At 41.1% G+C, this 20,433-nt stretch overlaps 1 protein-coding gene across 4 annotated transcripts; it reads right to left on the reverse strand.

Annotated features, from left to right (window-relative positions):
- Nucleotides 1-1,080: 1,080 nt before the first annotated feature.
- ttll12 (tubulin tyrosine ligase-like family, member 12) lies at nt 1,081-20,028 on the reverse strand. Of its 4 annotated transcripts, XM_088988984.1 has the most exons (14): nt 19,827-20,028; nt 16,996-17,156; nt 13,963-14,161; nt 10,824-10,983; nt 10,365-10,498; nt 10,161-10,237; nt 9,969-10,085; nt 8,080-8,268; nt 6,611-6,722; nt 6,374-6,525; nt 5,967-6,048; nt 5,811-5,879; nt 3,049-3,187; nt 1,081-1,371 (listed from the first exon to the last, which is right to left on the reverse strand). In XM_088988984.1, exons 1-14 carry the CDS (start codon nt 19,938-19,940, stop codon nt 1,220-1,222), a joined length of 1,857 nt encoding a protein of 618 aa, XP_088845110.1. In that variant the 5' UTR covers nt 19,941-20,028; the 3' UTR covers nt 1,081-1,219. The 4 variants fall into 4 exon arrangements, with proteins under 4 accessions (XP_088845110.1, XP_088845112.1, XP_088845113.1 ...); XM_088988986.1 differs by lacking the exon at nt 19,827-20,028 and having other exon boundaries at nt 13,963-14,606; nt 16,996-17,134; XM_088988987.1 differs by lacking the exon at nt 19,827-20,028 and having other exon boundaries at nt 13,963-14,541; nt 16,996-17,108.
- Nucleotides 20,029-20,433: the final 405 nt, after the last annotated feature.

Genomic DNA, 20,433 nt, shown 5'->3' on the forward strand with positions numbered 1-20,433 from the left:
TCGCGGTCAGGGGCGTACCGAATGTGATGTCACTTCCGGCATCGACATCAACTCCAAAACAAGACTTAGAGCAGTAGGAATGACTTAGCAACAGTGGTGATCTTCAATCAATGGTTATAATGACTTCTTAAAAATGGTACAGGGTGCAATTAACAGTTGGACGTTGGCCTTGGACAGTATGATATGCGACTGGCAGGTCCGGGTCTCTCTCTCTCTCAATATTTTTTTTATTAAGAATAAATATGAAAGAAAAAAAATACAGTTTGTGAATTTTAGTATGCTGTAAAGTGAGAGGTGTCAGCCATTTTTTGCTGCGGGCCACATTGTAGTTACGGCTTCCTCTCAAGGGGCGTTAGGAATTTGGGGAAGCCATTAGAATGTTAAATCCCTTCAAATATTACATACATAACAAATTGAGAAATAGCCACTTTTCAAATCTGAGGTCAAAAATGATGACTGTTATTGTGGTTAACATGGGACAAATGGAAATTTTGGTTTGGACTTCAGCAATTTTTTCACAGTTTTGATTTGCCTTCGCTGGCCGAATAAAACGATGTGGCGGGCCAGATTTGGCCCGGGGCCTGAAGAGAACTGATACTGTACTGTGGTGGGGGAGGAAATCAGACTGGAATGGTTTGTGGAGATCATTCTGGGAGAGGTGAGAGTGTAGCTGGGAGTAAACAATTTTTTCGAGGATTTTCAAAATAAAATGAAGCTGAGAAATGGGGTGAAGGGTTTTGAAGTCATTGGGATCAGATCCAGGCTTTTTAAGAATTGGTGTGACAGCCGCCGTTTTGAGGGGGACAGGGACGATTCTTGTGGATAACGAGGAGTGAATAATGGCTGAAATGAATGGAAGGAGAGATGGCAAGCGGGATTTGAGCTGAACTGTTGGGAGGGGATCTAACTGACAGAAAGAATTCTTGGATTTAGTTATGAGGTTCGAGATTGGAGAGATATGAGGGAGTTCAAAAGAAGATAAGAGATGAGAATCTGCTGTTGCGCACGAATTACCCCAACACGCACACTGTGCCTGTATATCATGATCACATTCAGAAAGTTTAACTTGATAAGCACAAATGAAAACCCCATAGTTTTATTACAACCTCATCTGTATTTTTACTTCCCCAAAGCCCAAAGAAGCAATCTTTCTCCAGCTTTACAATTCAAGGAAATTTGCGACAAAGGAGAAATATAGCCCGTGAGGTGTACAATGTGATCATGCAATCTGTGTAACAGGGCAATCTTCTGGTTGGTTCAAGAAGAGCGTCTGGAACATGTGGTTGTAAAAATCTGGGTGGTAGAGGCACGCCCTGGTGCAGTCAGGGCTGAAGTTGAACTCAAGAATCTGAGGAATCATGACACGCTGACCTGCCGTGATTTAAAAAAACGGCAAGTATTTGTTTTCAGTCCGTTGCACATAATGTACGTTTCACTGGATTAAGATATCATAAATACAACAATTGCAAAGGACAAGTAGCAAGATTTTCTTTTTTTTTCATTCAATCATTTCACTCCCTTTGGATGGATTTAACGATGAAACTTTTCAAAGGTGCTCATGAAATAAAAGCAATTTGTAACATCAGTACGAGCTAACAGGTGTTAGTGTGGTCTAACTTTGGCACTTTGAGCCAGATCCTAAAAAGGAAATACAGTAAAGTCTCGTTATATCGATATTCAAGGGAGTCCAAAAAAATATCCATATAACCGGGACTATCGATATATCCGACCCTGTTTGCATGTAATTTTCTCCGTGCGTGCATAGAAATAGTATCGATATATCCGATATCGATATAACGAGACTTTACTGTATACTCAAATGTTACCATTTTTTCCGCATTATAAGGCGCACCAAAAAGTAATATTATTTTTCAAAATCAAACAGCCGTGTCCTATATATGCATCAATATTCTGATTTCTTGGATGTAATGTTTTAAAGGACAACCGCCGCCTCCGGACAAGTTGTGTCCATAATTTGTGAAATGGCTTCAAATGACTTCTACTGAGCATATTTTAATAAGATTCCACCGCATATAGCTATATTTTACGTTTTAAGACTCGCTCTGAACATTCCGGAAGTCTTGTTTTTGAGTTGGTGACGAGTCCTCACGTCACGTCACTGAAGGAACACCCCAGACCGAAAAAATGCATTTTGCTGTACTTTGTTTGGTCTGAAAACTTCGTGTAGCAACAAAAAGAGGCAGAAGATGGCGACAAACCTCCGTGTTAGGAATTAATCAGCCCGTGGATGTCGCCATCTTCTGCCTCTTTTTGGTGCTACATTTCCCACCCCCAGATACCCCAAAATGGCACGTAATAAATTATTTTATTATCGAAAGCAAACATGTAGCTTTCCTCTTCAGAACTATTTGAATCATATTCATAACTGGATGAGAAACAAGAAAGCATATTATCCGAATCTGAAGCCATTGTTTTGATTCTCGAGCAAGGCAAGACATCTTGGGGTGACACCACGAACAAGGGGGCGGGACCTTCTGAAAATGGCCACTTCCGGTTTCAATTTTTTTGCAGTGTCAGCACACTTTAAGTTATTTTTACTGGTGTTTTGCATTTGACAAAAAAAAAAAAAAAATCACATCATATCAAAATATCATTTTGGGTATTTTAGATGCTATAAAATGTTTTTCCGATGTCAGTTAGGAAATAAAAAAATGGTGTCGGTTGTCCTTTAAATGTTTAGAAAAGCGCTTCGTTGTGTTAGAGCTGCAGCACTATATCAACAGCTGTATTGTATTGTATTCCATTTCCTTCAGTGTAGTTCCATCTCGTGGATGCATAATGCAAGCACAACAAGGGCTGTATATAAATGTAGCTGTATGATATTGTATTCTTTTATCATACCTCCATCTAGTGGACCATAATACTACCACAGTCACTACTATAACACCTTTGCACCTTATAAGAAAACAATTTTATCCTAAAGCACCTTATAGTGCGGAAAATACAGTACTCAGAGAATGGCCGAAATAGAAGAAGAAGCCAAATGGTCAACTAATGGATCAGTCCAAGAATGGATGGAATACTTGCCATTGTCTTCTGTTCGCCACTTGAGCATGAGGTCTACCGCATAGATTGCGCGGGAAGACGGGTATGGGCAAATGCCATACGGGGCGGGTCGAGATGAAGCAGCCTGAAAGAGGCTCTTGAATGCTTCGAATATTTGGGCCTGACAGGGTAAAAAGAAGCATGATGGATAAAAATCATACTTGCATTCAAAATGATCAAAAGTTGTTCTTGACAGGCGATGTTGTGTCGTCGATAAAAGAAGCTGAAGAAATCAGTTGCCAAATATTTGTGTGACCTTATTTGAAATAGATGCGGTGTTACAGACGCTCCCCAACTTACGAACATTCGAGTTACAAAAAACTGTAGATACAGTACAAACATTTTTGCAGGTACTGTATGTCGAAAAATGTTTGGACAGAGATGATGTAAGTTAGATTTTGTATTGCACACCTTTTCCTGGCCGAGCTCGCTTGCGATTGGCTGTGTACTGTGCTTCACGCACATGCACGCCTAGACTCATTGGAGGTTTAAAGGGCTGCATGTTAACGCAACGGACACCAAGGCTGAGCAATCAGCTGAAGTGTTGCCAACGAGCGAAGGCCCCGATCCGCCAAGCTCACTTACGATTGGCTGCATAGCGTATGTGGGCGGGGAGGGAATTATAATTCCCCGTTCAGTGTTTGACTTAAACATACACTTCCATACAAAATATAGCACTGAAGTAAATTAGGACCAAATTCATCTTACGAACGACCGCTCGGAATGCATCTCGTTCGTAAGGTGGGGAGCGTCTGTATTGCCCTTCGCTCTTCACCATTGAGTTAAGCTGTCTTTCGAATCCACTGTTCAGCATTCAAACCAAAGTAATGTTACGTTATTTTCCGCAGTAACGAGGCACACCCAACAGCATCCCATTCTCTCAAAAGCCGAAGCGCGCCTTACAATCTGATGCACCTTATACAGTGATACCTTGGCTTACAAACGTTTTAGCTAAAACACTTTTCACCTTACGAACGTTAAATTTGCACAAATATAATCTTGGCATATAAACTATTTTTCGGTAAATACACGGAGTGCCACAATGAGTGATGTATCGTTCGCGAACGAGCCGGTTCTTAGAGCTCCTGAAATGGCGGCCAGCTTTTTTTCCCTCTATTCACTGCCCCCAGTCTTCGGTTAAAGTCGAACGTGATTGGTCAAGATCCGTGGTAGAGAAGGGCGGGGACACACGCAGCAGCGAGCGGGAGGAGGGGTTACAGAAACAGAAACACACACACACACACGAAAGGGAGACGACAGAGCTTGAAACAAAAAACAAAAGTAAAAAAAAAAAAAAGTGAAATGGTGAGAAAATTGATAGAAAACAGTGAAATTTGGACTCGTTTCAACTTTATTGATAGTTCAAAGGCAGAGTGTAGACTGCAAGGTTAAAATATCCCATCAATCATGCTCCACAAATAACCCGCACAAGCCATCTGTACAATTTGAAGAGAACATACAAGTAAGGAAACCTGCCATTAAGTTTCTCGTGTGTCTGCCTGCATCTGTTGCAATATCACAATTTCTGTACAACCCAGAGCTCCTCGAGACACTTTATGCAAAAAGCTATCCATTCCATCAAGCCATCAATGACCACCACACAGGTAAATAAAATGACTTTATTATACAGTACAGCTATTTCTTTAATTACAAAACCATAACACATTTAGTATACATAAAATATGGTATATCGTGTAGTTTTAAGGCTTATTTAGTTGAAAATATTGTTTTGTGGGGACTTGGGAACAGATTATTCTCATAATGCTTTCCTATGCAAAATTAATGTTTGGAATACACACTTTTCGCCTTACACACACTTTCTGGGAACCAATTAAGTTTGTAAGCCAAGGTATCACTGTACACGGATTGTTATTCAAATTTCATGGACTTATTATTTTCAGTCTTTTGTAAATTGCTTTTTTAATACTGCAGTGGTTGTGAAAAGCGATAAAGTTGAAGTCAATAAAATTGTATAGTATTCCCTTTTAGAAAGGGAATACTACCAGAAAATGACCATAAAGTTTCTGGTAGCTCCATCACGGCCACCATTGTCACTTCTATCTATGCGCCTTTCAATGCGGTGCACCTATGTATATATGAGAAACAGTTTTGAAGTAGGTTATTCATTGAAGGTGGGAAAAGTGGGAAATGGGGTAATAGCATTTTGGAAAATGCCTTGAAATCATGTCAGTGTCACTTTCAGGTCTCTTACTCTGGAAACAACAAATAATGACTCTTGTGCATGTAAAAGTTATAAATGGCGTGCCACAATTATCTAGTTGTTGACCACTATTGTTCAGTTTTTTTCAAGTTTTCTTTTGGAGATGATTGTGAAGAAAATTTTGATTGCTTTCATAAAAAAATGAAAGAAAAAAATATAATTTCATACCTAATTGATCAACAGGCTCAGGAGCGTGGCACACAAATATCGATCAGTTTGAGCAAAACTGGTTGAAAACTATGGTCGCTTTGACCAACTGTGGGGATGAAAGTACTCACTGACCAGTACTCAGTACTCAGCATGATTTTCAAAGCTGCCACAAATGCCCCAAATTTCATCTTGAATCACTCTAAAAATTGCTTGAGGCTAGGCTTTGAACTCGAAAAAACCAATGGAATTTTATATCTATAGCCCCTCAGCGGGAAAATATCATTCGGTACTAGAAAATGGAATGGATTTTTTTACCAAGGGGAAAAAAATCAGCTCAGTCTGTGATTTAGACAACAAGATCAAAGTCACTTACTTCCACTTCCTTCCAGGTATATTGGGCGTATTGTTTTTCGAACAACAAGATGAACTCATCAAAGTGAATCTGGTGACAGAGATCAACGGTTCAGTTTTGATACCCGCCAATCATATAAACAGGCCATAAAGACCGTTAAACTGCAATCAAAAGTACCTGCTTTAGCTGCACACCTTCGGTATAGTTCATGACCGTAAAATGTTTCTGGTAGTCATCAAAATGATCCATCGAGAAAGGTCTGAAGAGATTGAGGAAAAATGTGTGCGTGAAGGCTTGAAGAAATGCCGAACGATGAGATCGACACAATCGTGTTTCTCACCCCAAATCTGTCTCTACCTTTTATGCTTTTGAAAATACAGTAAAGTCTCGTTATATCGATATTCAAGGGAGTCCGAAAAAATATCGATATAACCGGGACTATCGATATATCCGACCCTGTTTCCATGTAATTTTCTCCGTGCGTGCATAGAAATAGTATCGATATAACCGGGACTATCGATATATCCGATATCGATATAACCAGACTTTACTGTATCTATTTTTCTATTGTTCCGGCGCAATACCTATTTGCAAAGCGCAACCAGAAGACATTGTAAGCGTAGAGACGCAGCGGATTGACAGAGCATAGCATCAACATGTAGCGGATGTCAAACTTGACCAGTCCAACGTCCTCCCTCTCGAACAGCACTGGGTCTTCGATGTATTTACACACAACCTGAAGCAGATATGTGTTCATGAGTTTAGCATGAGGTTGAGACGAGAAGGCCGTCTGAAATATATGCTGTATTATTACATTTTACCTTTGGCGTACTCTCTCGCTGTCGGATTATGTAGTTGAGGTTGTTGGTGATGTGTATGTCCATTCCACGGGCCAGATTCCACGGTTTACATATCCAGTGATTATCTTGGCCCCTCATATGAAAAAACGAAAAACAGGTCGGTTGTAAAAACAGAAAAGAACAATCACCACCTTTTTATTATTGTTTGCCAGCAGCTTGGAAGAATACATGTCTTGTGAATTAAATATTCAACTTCCACTGAAATCTCCAGGCACGCACAAAGCATAAATGACCACAAGAAGGCATGTCAGGAAAGGTACCCAAGTCATTCGGAATAAAACTTCACATGGGAACTATGCAGTACTTAATGCGCGTCAGTTTGTTTGTGTACTATTTATTTTGCTCGGCTCGTTGCTGTTGTTAAAACGTTTTCACCGCTGTTACATTAATGCTAATTTCCCTTCGTCCGTCAATATTGTCTTAAGTTATATGCTAGCATGTTGCTAGTTAGGCGAACTTGAGAAGATAAGATAGAATAACCTTAGTCTTACAGTGGAGAAATTCCCAGAGGAAAGTAGATGAACTATATATTATATATACACGAACTATATATTATATATACACGGATGTTTGTGGAAGATTCTGATGTTAACAATTGTTATTTTCATTTGTATTTTATTTATTTTATATCATATACAGTGAGACCTCAACTTACGAACTTAATTGGTTCCCAGACAGAGTGTGTAAGGTGAAAAGTGTGTATCTCACAAAAAAAAAATTCCAATAGGAAACCATTAAAATGGGAATAATCCGTTCCCGGGTTTCCATAAAATATACTTTTCAACTAAATAAGCCTTAAAACTACACACAACATACCTTATTCTATGTATAATAAATGTGTTATTGTATTGTAATGAAAGAAATACACTGCACCGTATCATAAAGACACTATTTACATTTGTGATGGTCATTTATGGCTTGATGGAATGGCGTTGGAGGTCGAAGGTCAAAGGGAATTGCTGTTTGGAAAGAGAGGCGCATCACATGAAGACTGTAATTAAAGAAATAAACTGTGCTGTAAGTTTTATCGACCTTTTTGATGGTCGTTGGTGGCTTATGGAAGGAGAGTCACCTTCCATAAGGACTGTTGGTAACTTAACCTCTGGTGCTGTTCGGTCGTGTGCTTCCGCCGAAGATCACTCCGCCAGCCGTGGTGGGTGTGTATTATGAAAATAGTGCTTATTATAAGGTTTAATTTTCATAAATTTGACGTTTAAGACAAAAAGTTTGTAAGTTGAGGTGTTTGTAAGTTGAGGTCTCACTGTATGTGTATATATATATATATATATGTATATTTAAGTTATTCTAAGTGCCTCGCACGCTGGGTCCGAGAGGACAGTAATTTCATCTGTGCTGTATGTCATGCATATTAGCATATTTGACAATAAATATAAATAAGCTGTCTTTGACTTCTTAAAAAAACAACCAACCTTTGTTGTCTCTCTTGATAGTGCCTTATGAATTGTGGAAGCTCTGTAAGGAGGTTGAAGGTCTTTGGTATCACATCTGAAGCGCTTGTCAATCTCCGGGCCAAGGCAGCAAGGCAATCCTTCACAGTGATGAGGTTTTCACAGGGGAACTGGTTCAGCATTACATGAGGTCGCTCCATGCTGAACTTTCTGTCAAGAAATATTGCTCTTGCAGTCACAAAGTATGTCTCCAGTCGTACAGGAGTGGTCCATGGAGGAAAAGGTTTCTTCAGGCAAAAAAATCCTTAATGATCACTGTCATCGCTTGAATATGATGCTTAAAGTACAGAATATAATCGTTTGGAGTACAGATGACAAGGTGAAGGTGTCGGATGAGGAGCGAAACGTCCGTCACCGTCAAAAAAGGACAGATGACGGCTGAAGAAACCTTTTCCTGGACACCCAAAGAAACACTTCAATGATCCCTGAAAACCCTATATCTGAAAAAAGTGATGATAAAAAACGTTTATAGCTGAAGTATGGTGAATGAAAAACAAACAGCGAGCACTCTCAGTCTGCTTGTTTGAAACTATCTGACTCTGACGAGTTAGAGCTAGGACACTTACGAATGCACAAATTAAAGCTTGATTAATTGTAAGTAAATGGATGAAATATAAGGGTGAACTAAATCATAATACAGTAAAGTCTCGTTATATCGATATTCAAGGGAGTCCGAAAAAATATCGATATAACCGGGACTATCGATATATCCGACCCTGTTTGCATGTGATTTTCTCCGTGCGTGCATAGAAATAGTATCGATATAACCGGGACTATCGATATATCCGATATCGATATAACGAGACTTTACTGTACTTCAAAATTAATGCAATACATGTGAATAAAAGCATAATCCTTCATACTGAATTGGATGGAATTGGCAAATCAGAATCAGAATGCCTTTAATAGTCCTACAATGGGGAAATTGGCAAGGTAAATATTTCTAGATTCGCTGATAATCGTTTACTGAATAGAGATTAACCCATTAAAATCGTGAGCCCTTTTCATAAAAGATAGCTTTATAGATGCATTCAAATAATGATCGTGAATAAGCGTAATGATCATTTTGACGTGACAAATTGTTATTCCACTCAAGTCAAAGACAGATGATTCATACATGCAATTTATTTATTGAATTTGATGGCGATATGGAATTGGATTGGATGTGGCTTCATTAGTCTCGCAGCGGAGAAAAGTACAAGGTTGATTTGCAAAATGTGATGACTAACTTTTTTTTCCTTTATTAAGCAGAAGACACAATCTGACAGAGCCATGATGTTGGTTGAGAAATTATTCAAGCTACAGAACGACTTTAAACGTTTTTAAGAACTACAGTAAAGTCTCGTTATATCGACATTCAAGGGAGTCCGAAAAAATATCGATATAACCGGGACTATCGATATATCCGACCCCGTTTGCATGTAATTTTCTCCGTGCGTGCATAGAAATAGTATCGATATAACCGGGACTATCGATATATCCGATATTGATATAACGAGACTTTGCTGTATTTTTAATTGCATCACACATTGGGAAACATGCAAGTCTAATTTGACCAATCTGACCAATAGCACCAAGGCACGAATGCTCTGAGGATGTTGATTGTGTAAAGGTGGTGATGTGCAGAGAGGTCATCGGTGCCAGGCTGGCTCTTCCATTTGTGGTGACACAATCAATGGACTGTGGGATGCACAAGCCACTTGCATCCAGCCATTGCATTTGCCACGCGATTCATGGCACTGGTGTCATAAATGCGTCAACTTAAAAAAAAAAAAAATACCACTAATTGCCTGGCTGCAGAGTCTATTTTTGGGATACACTTTGAAACAGGGTGAACTTACTCTCCTCACCTGTAGTCTTTGATGTGGTTATAGCTCCAAATGACATCTGCCTCCTCCTCATTCTCTATCAGCTCAAAACCAGCATGCGTCAAGTGGTTAATAACTTGCGACATTTCACAGTACACCCTGGAGACAAAAACAACTGCGTAAAAAATGTGATTGGGGGGGAATCAGACCGTGTTCTCAGATGAAAATACAAACTTAAGGATTTGGCCCTTAGGTGGCGCGGGGGGATGAATTTCCACAGGAAGTTGCTCTTTGTTCTCCCACAAAATAGCCTATATTATGGGACAGACATAATAATGAGGAGTCCAGAAATCAACAGGAGGTGACGAAAGGAAGGCCTGCCTTTCAACAAGATTTTTACACAAATAAAAAACAACAAATTACAGTCATCTTCCCTACCTCGTAGTACGAATCTGCTGGCTCTGTGATTTTTGGACACACCCCTTGAAAATCAGCCGATATCCATGGAAATAAACGGCACTGTCGAACCAGCGAGTCCGACTCACCGTATGCAAAGTCACGAGTGATTTCATCTGAGAAATTAAAATTGTTTAGCCATCAATATGAGAAAATACAATACATTAACTTGTTTTTTGGGGGAAAAAATGCAGATTCAAAATTCATCAGAAGATGGCGTAAAAAAAACTCAAATGCATAAAATATTTCCCACCAAATGCATTTAAATGGCCATCTGTTAAATGAAGAATGTTGCTTTTCATTGCTCGGTCTTTTTTTCCCCTCCCCAAATGGATCATTTTATGTGGTCAAAACAAATAATAAATAAACATCCGATCTCGAATGTTCAATAATTTTCATCCTTAATTTGTGATGCGTCTCGGATGCGTGGTTTGCCATCACCTCCATCTTGCAGGTCTCTGAGAGGCCAGAGTACAGTGAAGGCCGCTTGGGCCTCAGCAAAATAAAAGGGAGCCATGCCACAGCTGGGTTGGTCCGAGTGACGCACTTGGGAACCAAATTCATCCATGATGTACCACACTGGAATCTTCTCCTCCGCACTCTGAACGCAGCACATTAGGATTAGAAAATAATGACATGTCATTCAATCAGAAGAGGACAGTCAACATTCTCAGCGCCGTATTGGCAGCATTCCTTGGCATTTTGGCATGAGTGACATTTTTGGAAGCAGTGACTGATCGCCCTTTTCTTAGTAATGGTTTCAGTCATAACGGTAGCTACAAGTGAAATGGGAATGTTGCCCGCTGTTATTGATCCGGTGGAGTGCAAATTTCCCCATTGTGGGACGATTAAAGTTTTTCTGATTCTCTGATGTGGCCAGACAGCAAGCCTGGTGGAAAACGGACAAAACGTTCATTTAGCCAGATCCAAGAAGGAGATTTTGAGTTTTCTGTATTTGAAGTCGCCACAAATGACGATTTTTAGCAGTCCCTCTGCAGTGACTTCCTCATTCCGCTTTTAAAGGTGATTCACCTGAGCTTCAGGCCAATCGAGTCCAAGTGACAATTGGTAATTTCCAGGTGGTTGCAATGACCTTTTTGGAAACAATTAGTGGTCGTCTGACACTACTGTTTTGGATGCAGAGAAATGCGCACCGTTGTCCCATCCAAAATCCAGAAAACGTAATTATTTAACATTTCTTTTGGCATCATGACATCACTCACCCCATCTACCACAAGTTCAGACATTCTTGAAAAATAATCAGTAAAGTCTCGTTATATCGATATGGGTTATATCGATAGTACTGCTTATTACGATACTATTTCTATGCACGCAAGGAGAAAATTACATGCGCGCAGGGTCGGATATATCGATAGTCCCGGTTATATCGATATTTTTTCCGACTCCCGAGAATATCGATATAACGAGACTTTACTGTAATCAGCAATAACAAGTGCCATCATATTTTGTTGATTGTTGCTTGTCTTTAAACGTTCTCCATTTCTTTTTGATGACTGGGCAGTCATCACTAATGCCTTCTTTTCCTTTTGGCTTTTCCCTTCAGGGGTCGCCACAGCGAATCAGTGTTCACCATCTAACCCGGTTTCGTGCATCCTCTTCTCTCACACCAGCTACCTTCAAGTCCTCTTTGACAATAACCTCCTTTTTGATCTTCCGCTCGGTCTCCTAGTCATCACCATTAATGTCATGAATGTATTTTTTTCCCTTGGCTTTATTTGCCACTTTCGGGTTATGATCCGCCTTTTTTCTTTCTGGCTTTCTTTGTTATGTTCTCATCAATGTCCTCCTTAATCAGAGTTTTATTCTTTGACCTTTTGAATTATTTGTTTTCTCGGTTCCTTCTTCCTCTTCCTCATCAGATTGTTCGACTTCTGGTTCTTTGTGCTTCTCTGATTTAGGCTCACTTGCGGCTGCCTGTGGAGGATCTTGGTTTTTGACTATTTCACGAAAATAATCATTCGTAATTTCATCAACTGCAGCAACATGATCGTCAGCAGGTGCCTGCTCATTCTCAGTTCCACTTGTAGCACAAGTCTCAACTTCCCTATCAACTTTTCTGTCTGACTCTTCGGCGGCCGACGCACTGGCCTCTTGTGCTGCATTTTCAACCGTAGTGGTGCCAGCAACATTTTCATGTTTTCATCTTTAGAATTCTGCTGGGTATCAGCAACATCCTCATTCTCAGCTGTGCTTGGACTAAGAGTGTCTTCTTCCCTTTCTGATTCCCCTTTATTCGAGTCAGTCGCTTGGCCTGAAGCTTCTAGTTTGGCGGTTTCAGGAACCTCTTCAATTATCTCAACTTCTGCAGCATTCTCAGCTCCTCCTGTGACCAGAGTTTCAACTCCACCTTCCTCAGGTTCCTGTTCACTTGTGGCCGACCCAGCGGCCCCCTTCAAGCATCTTCAGGAACCGTCTCATAAACCTCATCATCATTTTCATCTGAACTAATGGCAGGACTTTCATCCGTTCCTCTTCAGCCTCAGATTCATGTTCAGTTGCAGCTCCTGCGGTGACCACCATTCCTGCATCTTGATCTTCTCCTCAATCATTTGCAGCTTGACTTGCGTGTGGAAACTGTGGAGGTTGGGTAGATTGTAGTTAACCCAATATTGGGGTTCCTTTTGCCGGAGGAAGATATGTTGGCTTGGATATTCGAGGGTCGTGGATTCGGGCCTGTGGTTTTTCATGAGGATAATGTTGACTCAATTTTCCATCAAATGTCCAGTCTTGCTTCTTGGTGTGCATCAGATCTCTTGGCTGATTGATCTGTTCAATCAACATCTCTCAAAATTTAGAATATTGCATAAAATCTCTCGTTTCTTTCACAAATTCCTCATAAAGTCAACCTCTGGCTGTACGCAGTGTCAGAGTCTTGGGCTTCACAACCAGTTCCATGTCACTCTGCTCAGTTCCACGCTGGGCTTGGCAACTGTCTGACGTTTCATGGACATCTTCCTGGGGGCAACGCAAGCTCCTGGCTTCCCTGAGCCTCTTCAGCACTCTCCCGTTAAGTTTGGTTGGTCCATGCTGCATGGCTTCTTCCTCGTCCCACTTTCTTTTCAGCAAGGCGTAACGATCCCACCGCTGCCACCATTTGTTATGCGGCGAGACAGCAAACCAAGTGGACAAAGCATAAAAAGTTTATTCAGCTTCGTCCAGGAAGGAGATTTGCAGCTTTCTTTATTTGAAGTCGCAACAGATGATGACTTTCAGCAGTGCGCAGGATGCACTGCTCTCCGGGATGTCCCTTCTCCCTCTGCAGTGACTTTCTCTCATTCTGCTTTTAAAGGTGATTCACTTTTAAAAGTTCCTTTTGGCATCATGACACCCGCGCTCAATATACGTTTGACAATGAATCACTCTTGACGGAGAAGATGCCGCTTCTCGGTCACATGACAGATTACCACTAAAATGAAACCTAGTAGCATGCAAAATGAGAAAAGAACAAAGATTTTTGGAAAGTGATGAAGGCTTGATTTCAGAGACCTACTTATAAAACGGATTTACGGTCTGTGGGGCAAATAAGATTGGGGACCGCCGAGTCTCATTTTCAACGTACCCCTTGTGAAAGTTGATAAGTCTGGTTGTACCGCCACATTTGCTCCATCACCAAGTCAACGTCATGAGCCTCATTCTTCTTTTCACTCAAATCCAACCCCATGAGGGACGCCATTCTGGACAGCAAACCAGGTATCTGCTGCAGATGCTGACGAGCGTGGTCAACACGATATGTCCAAGCGTGGTCCACCAGGAAAATACTGCAGACATCAAACGTGTTTTCTACAAATGCTCATTCCAAGACTCAGAAGAAAACAAAAATTAATGGATGTGGACTAAAACTATTTTGCTCCTAAAAATAGCCCCACAATTTTAGGGATGGGACTTCATGAAATAAAAATAAAAACAAAAATACTAGGTGCTGTCATATTGGGAAACATAATATGAAAGAAATAAACCTCACATGCAAATTGGAAGATCTTCTTTTCCTTTCGGCTTTTCCCTTCAAGAGTCGCCAGAGCGAATCAGCGTCCTCGACGAACCCTCTTATGTGCATCCTCTTCTCTCATACCAGCTACCTTGATGTCCTCTTTCACCACATCCATAAAGCTCCTCTCTGGTCTTCCTCTCAGTCTCCTGCCTGGCAGTTCAAGACTCAGAATCCTTCTCCCAATATATTTGTAGTGGCATCCCAATTTTTATTTGCTGACAAAAACAAAAGGGCTACTGGAACAAAGCGGAGATGAACGAGATGCGTTAACGTGGCTCTGTTGGAATGCTACTACTCAAGCAACCCTAGTCAGAAGGGTTACATGCTGAGAATGAGAGCTGAATGGTTACTTCGATACCCACGAAACAACTAGTAGCTCAGTGTTCCAATATCCACAAACGGCAATTGCTATCACAACTTGAGATTGATCAGGTACAGCACAAATTCCGAGGTGAAAGGCCCCAGGCTGCCAAATCAGAAGAAGAGGTTCAACCAGAGATTGGGAGGCGAGCCCCAATGAATGAAATGCTGAGCGAAGCAGCAACTGACCTGAGAGATAAGATCATGGCAAGAATGAAAACTGGGCAACTAAGAAACCAATTACAACGGCTATGTGAAGTACCACCTGAAAGTCTCATGGACACTGTGAATGCAGCACTGAGAGCGATCCCGACCGGAACAATCACGGAAACCAATGAGCTGATATACGCTTCAGCATCAGTGATCATAGAGATGCTTGGCTACAAGAGCAACCGCGAGAGCCACGAGATTCGTTACCCACCATGGAAAAGACGGTTGGAGGCCGAGATCAAGGCGGCTCGGAAAGATGTGACTCAATTGACGGAGACCCAGGGAGGTGTGAATAAAAGGCCAATACCCAAGAGGTACATGCAGATAACCATACATGAAGCACTCGAAACTGCCAAACAAAGGCTCCAGGCCTTGTCCAGTCGCCTAAAGAGGTACACGAAAGAGAATGAGGCCAGAAGAATAAACAGGCTGTTCGCAACACAACCTGCGAAAGTGTACGCTCAGTGGCAGGGTTCGAACAGCAGAGCAGACCCTCCAAGGCTGGAAACTGAAAGATACTGGAAAGGCATATGGGAGAAGGAGGTCGCACATAACAGCAGTGCACAATGGCTGGTGACTCTGAAAGAGGAGCACAGCAACCTCCCTGAACAGAACCCAGTTACCATCACAGCGGCAGATATACAAGAAAGATTCTCAGGTATGAAAAACTGGACCGCACCAGGCCCGGATATGGTCCACACCTACTGGCTAAAGAAACTCACAGCAATTCATGAGCGCCTAGCAGCACAAATGAACCAGTTGCTGATGGACGGGACTCACCCAGGACAATCCTGATCATGAAGGATTCCTCAAAGGGTGCAGTTCCTTCCAACTATCGGCCAATAACCTGTCTCTCCACAACATGGAAGCTCATGTCAGGCATCATTGCGGCTAAGATAATTGGACACATGGATCAATACATGAGCAGAGCACAGAAAGGCATTGGTAGAGATACCAGAACATCATCTGTTGGTTGACAGAACAGTCGCACAAGACTGGAGTGATTACAAGAGAGCATATGACTCGATGCCGCACATGATGGCCGCTGGGTCGGGCCACGTGTCGACGCAGAGAGCGGGGTAAGGCCGGGGAAACCCAGACCCACACCCGCCCGCCCCCGTGGCGACTGAATCGGGTCGTTTGAAAGTCATTTCGCACAGAGTCTCTGTTCAACATTCTGAATGGATTTCGATTTACGACCATTTTGACTTAAGAACGGTTTGTCGGAACGGAACCAGGTCGTAAGTCGGATGTTACCTGCATATATCATTTCAGTTTTACGCATTATTACCATAATTCATTTCAATACGTTTTACTTGATTACATTTTTATTGCGAGATCTGCACCACATCACACTTGATATTAGGTTGCTCTAAAATAACCCCGAAACAAAATAATGAATCCACATACATAATCCAGTTCCGTTAATTAGAGCTGAAGCAAACCATTAGTTATATAATCAATGTATCAGTTGATGATTTTATTGACCAACCAATTAACTCTTTCATGGACCCTGTAACCTCATGAGATATCCACTGGAGTAACCGCTGCCTCTCAAATGGTTAAAAAATGTATTTCCACCCTGAAAGAAAGAGACTTTAAAATTGATAATTTATTAATAACGAACAAATCAACTTTTATAATGGAATAAAAATAATTGAATAAGTTAGAAATGGAAATAAAACACAATGAAATAAAAAATCCAGAATTATTATAAGGCTGCACAGCAAAGTAATTTAGTGTACACCACAGGTGTCAAACGCCAAAGCCCGCCACATCATTTTATTTGGCTCAAGTCTGAACCAAAATAACAGTCATTATTCTTGACTTTTGATTTGAAAACTGGTCATTCATCAATTTAATGTGTATGGAGAGGGTGAAACATTCTAATGGATTTGTCAAATTCATAACACCTCCCCGAGAGCAAACCATAATTGCAATGTGGCCCTCAGCAAAAAAGACTTTGACACTGTGTACAATGTGCACCGAATTACACTGTACGGTATGTAAACTAACAAGAGTTCTGGGCCAGACCTTGTTGGCTGTGAAGCTTGCAGTCCACTTTGGCAGGAAACAATCACTTTGGAGTGCATCGTGCCCTTGTTGTCCTTGTTCATGCACTCACTTGTCTTTTGACCGTCATCATGATTTTCGGGAGTTTGGATGATTGCAAACACATGCCCAGCATCAAAAATCTGTCAGGAAATACGGATGGTATAGCTCGAGAGTAAAAAGAACAACTCGAAACACATGTTTTATCGGGCCAGGGGGTGGGGTCCCAATGATCTTGGGAGCATACAGTGAGACCTCAACTTAAGAACTTAATTGGTTCCCAGACAGAGTGTGTAAGGCGAAAAGTGTGTATCTCAAAAATAAATTTCCCATAGGAAACCATTAAAATGGGAATAATCAGTTCCCGGGTTTCCATAGAATATACTTTTCAACTAAATAAACCTTAAAACTACACACAACATACCTTACTCTATGTATAATAAATGTGCTATTGTATTGTAATGAAAGAAATACACTGCATTGTATCATAAAGTCACTTTATTTACATTTGTGATGGTCATTTACGGCTTGATGGAATGGCGTTGGAGGTCGAAGGTCAAAGGGAATTGCTGTTTGGAAAGAGAGGCGCATTACACGAGGACTGTAATTAAAGAAATAAACTGCTGTAAAATAAAGTTGTATTTACCTTTTTGATGGTCGTTGGTGGCTTATGGAAGGAGAGTCACCTTCCATAAGGACTGTTGTGCTGTTCGGTCGTGTGCTTCCGCCGAAGATCACTCCGCCAGCCGTGGTGGGTGTGTATTATGAAAATAGTGCGTATTATAAGGTTTAATTTTCATAAATTTGACGTTTGTAAGTTGAGATCTCACTGTATCTTCTTTTCTATCCTTTCACACCCCCACCGCATCCCCGCTTTCAAATTGCTACTGTGGACTGCAAATGTCCCCATTGTGGGACGAATAAAGGTTTTCTGAATCTAATTCTGATCCCACCCCCCTCCCTCCCTCCACTGCGGTCAAGCCAGCCTCCACACGCAAAATGTAACTCAAGTGAGCGGCCACTTCGATTGACAACACTGTGCATTGCAAGCAAGTGGCGTGGGCCACCTTCAAAATAACAATGACGCAACGAGTGTTTTTTCTATTCATGTTTTCACATTCACTGTTCTTTCACTCACATGTGTTTATTATTGTATTTTGGAATAAAATGCCTGTGACAAGTGACAAAGTGACGTCTTTCTTGACTCAAGTGTATGCTAACGTTGATATTTTTCGTCAATTTTTAAAAACCTTTTGTAAAAGTCTTCGTTATCCCTCAACCACACTAAAACCTGGGGAAACTACAGCACATCGGCTATCCATACATACATACATACATACATACATACATACAATAAGGTATATTTCGTGTATTTTAAGGCTTAGAAAATTATAAAGTAGAAAATTATGTTTTATGGGGACCTGGGAACGGATTATTCTCATTTTAGTGGTTTCCTGTTTCCTATAACTTTTGGGATACATACTTTTTGCCTTACACACTCTGTCTGGGAACCAATTAAATTCGTAAGCTAAGGTATCACTGTAGATATATAGTGACAGTCACAGGAAATAATGCATAGGATCTCAAAGCTGCTGCGAATTTCAAGGGAAAAACAACCTTTCATAATTGCATTGAATTAAAATTAAGATCTGTTGAGTTTGTGTGCGTGTGCGCCAAAGTCATGATTGGGTAATTTCACATATTGATGTCACTTGCGAACGAACTGATCATGTAAGACCCGGATGTTGTAAAGCTTTTTATGAGCATGCGCAGAATAAATGTTTGTTGAGTTGCCAGACTCGTGAGTATTGTAATGATAAGACCAAATCGTATTTGCATGTTCTACTAGTGATGCCTGGCTATAGACCAAAGGAGCATGCGCGCTGCAGCAAGTCAGTGTGATGAGAGCCACACATGTCAATTGCCTTCTCCCTCCAACCTACACAGCTGTCCTAATAAAGAACCCCAACTCTATTCAGAACTTGTATCATTTACCGGACCCGCTTACACAAAGCAACACAAGTATTAGCCATTGTTAAGGTAAACTATTACCTTGGTGACTGTTTAAAAGCGAGGACTGTTCAAGTGCTACAAGACCAATAAGGGGGGGGGGGGGAGAGAATAACGAGGGATAATGAATCTCTCTGGAGGGCTAATGAAGACTTTTACATTTCGGAATTGACGAAAATTATAAATGTTTGCATGCACTCAACTATGACTATTATTCTTTTTATCTCCACTTGAGAACGTTTCTTGGTACTGTTCTGAGAGTTTTGATTATTCTTGGGTGAACGTGATCCTTACCCGACAGCTGACAGACCGCACGTTTTACATATGTTTTGTTTATTTTCATCCAAACCACTACCAGGCATGCACTAGTTGTATCGCTTTTATTTTGAAGGTGGCCCACGCCGCTCGCTTGCCGCAGACTACCGTAATGCACAGTGTGGTCAATCCTAAATGGCGGCTTACTTGCTTTGGATTTTGCGAGTGGAGGCTGGCTTGACCACAGACTCCCTCCACATGCTTTTCGGGTGCTCGCCCAAACTCTGAGTTTTGAGGACGATTGCGCATGTGAGAATGCTTTGCACATACTGTCAACCCCAAGCTGTAGGAAACGCAGCATGTGGACCAATGCAAACAAAGTGGACCGAAGTGTTTCTTCGTTTACGCTTTATATTTGATTCTAACACGCAAACAAGTTCACATTTCCCCATTTTGGCTGCGGCCAGACGCCTACAAAGCTCAGTGAAGTTAATTATTGATTGGTGACGTCGACACGCGTGGTCGTGCCCAACAATGTTGTCACTGACCTCGCTGGTGAGTTTATGATGGAGGCTCCTCCAGTAGGTTTCAAGTATTCCCGAGCCTTGCAATGCGTTGCGGTATGAAATGACGAATTTCTTAAATTCTTCCTCGTTGTCCATTTATAAGAATTCTCCAGTCGCGTTTGGATCGATGTGTTGGTTTGCTTTACGAGAACCCGGAAGTGGGTGGAATTCATTTCACTCAAGACAAAATCGATAACCGAAAACACGCCCAAGATCATAGACAGCGAGACGAAGGAAGAACGAGAACAATCCTGGAATACTGTGCTGCATACGCTTCTGTACTATGCTTAATAGCCTCCATAAAACGCTTACAAACACAAAAACCAAGTAAATAACCACAATAATAAATTCAATAATTAAAAAAAAAAGTTTTTGTTCTGTGACAACCATAGCTGTTTTGCAACTGTAAGGATAGCCTAATGAAAAATGATAAGAATAATAAGTAACTTGCAGTGTATGTTTTTAATGTAGATGCGAGTGTGGTGGAGAGTCGCCCTTGCAGATATGAGAATACAAGTAAGTGTATGAGACAATTTGTGGCCGCTAAGTCGCTTTCAAGTGACGTCGTCTGTCAGCGAAAATTCGACAA

The sequence above is a fragment of the Hippocampus bargibanti genome, linkage group LG22, assembly GCF_051943395.1.
Source record: "Hippocampus bargibanti isolate YZ-2025 linkage group LG22, ASM5194339v1, whole genome shotgun sequence".
In the NCBI taxonomy this organism is placed as follows: domain Eukaryota; kingdom Metazoa; phylum Chordata; class Actinopteri; order Syngnathiformes; family Syngnathidae; genus Hippocampus; species Hippocampus bargibanti.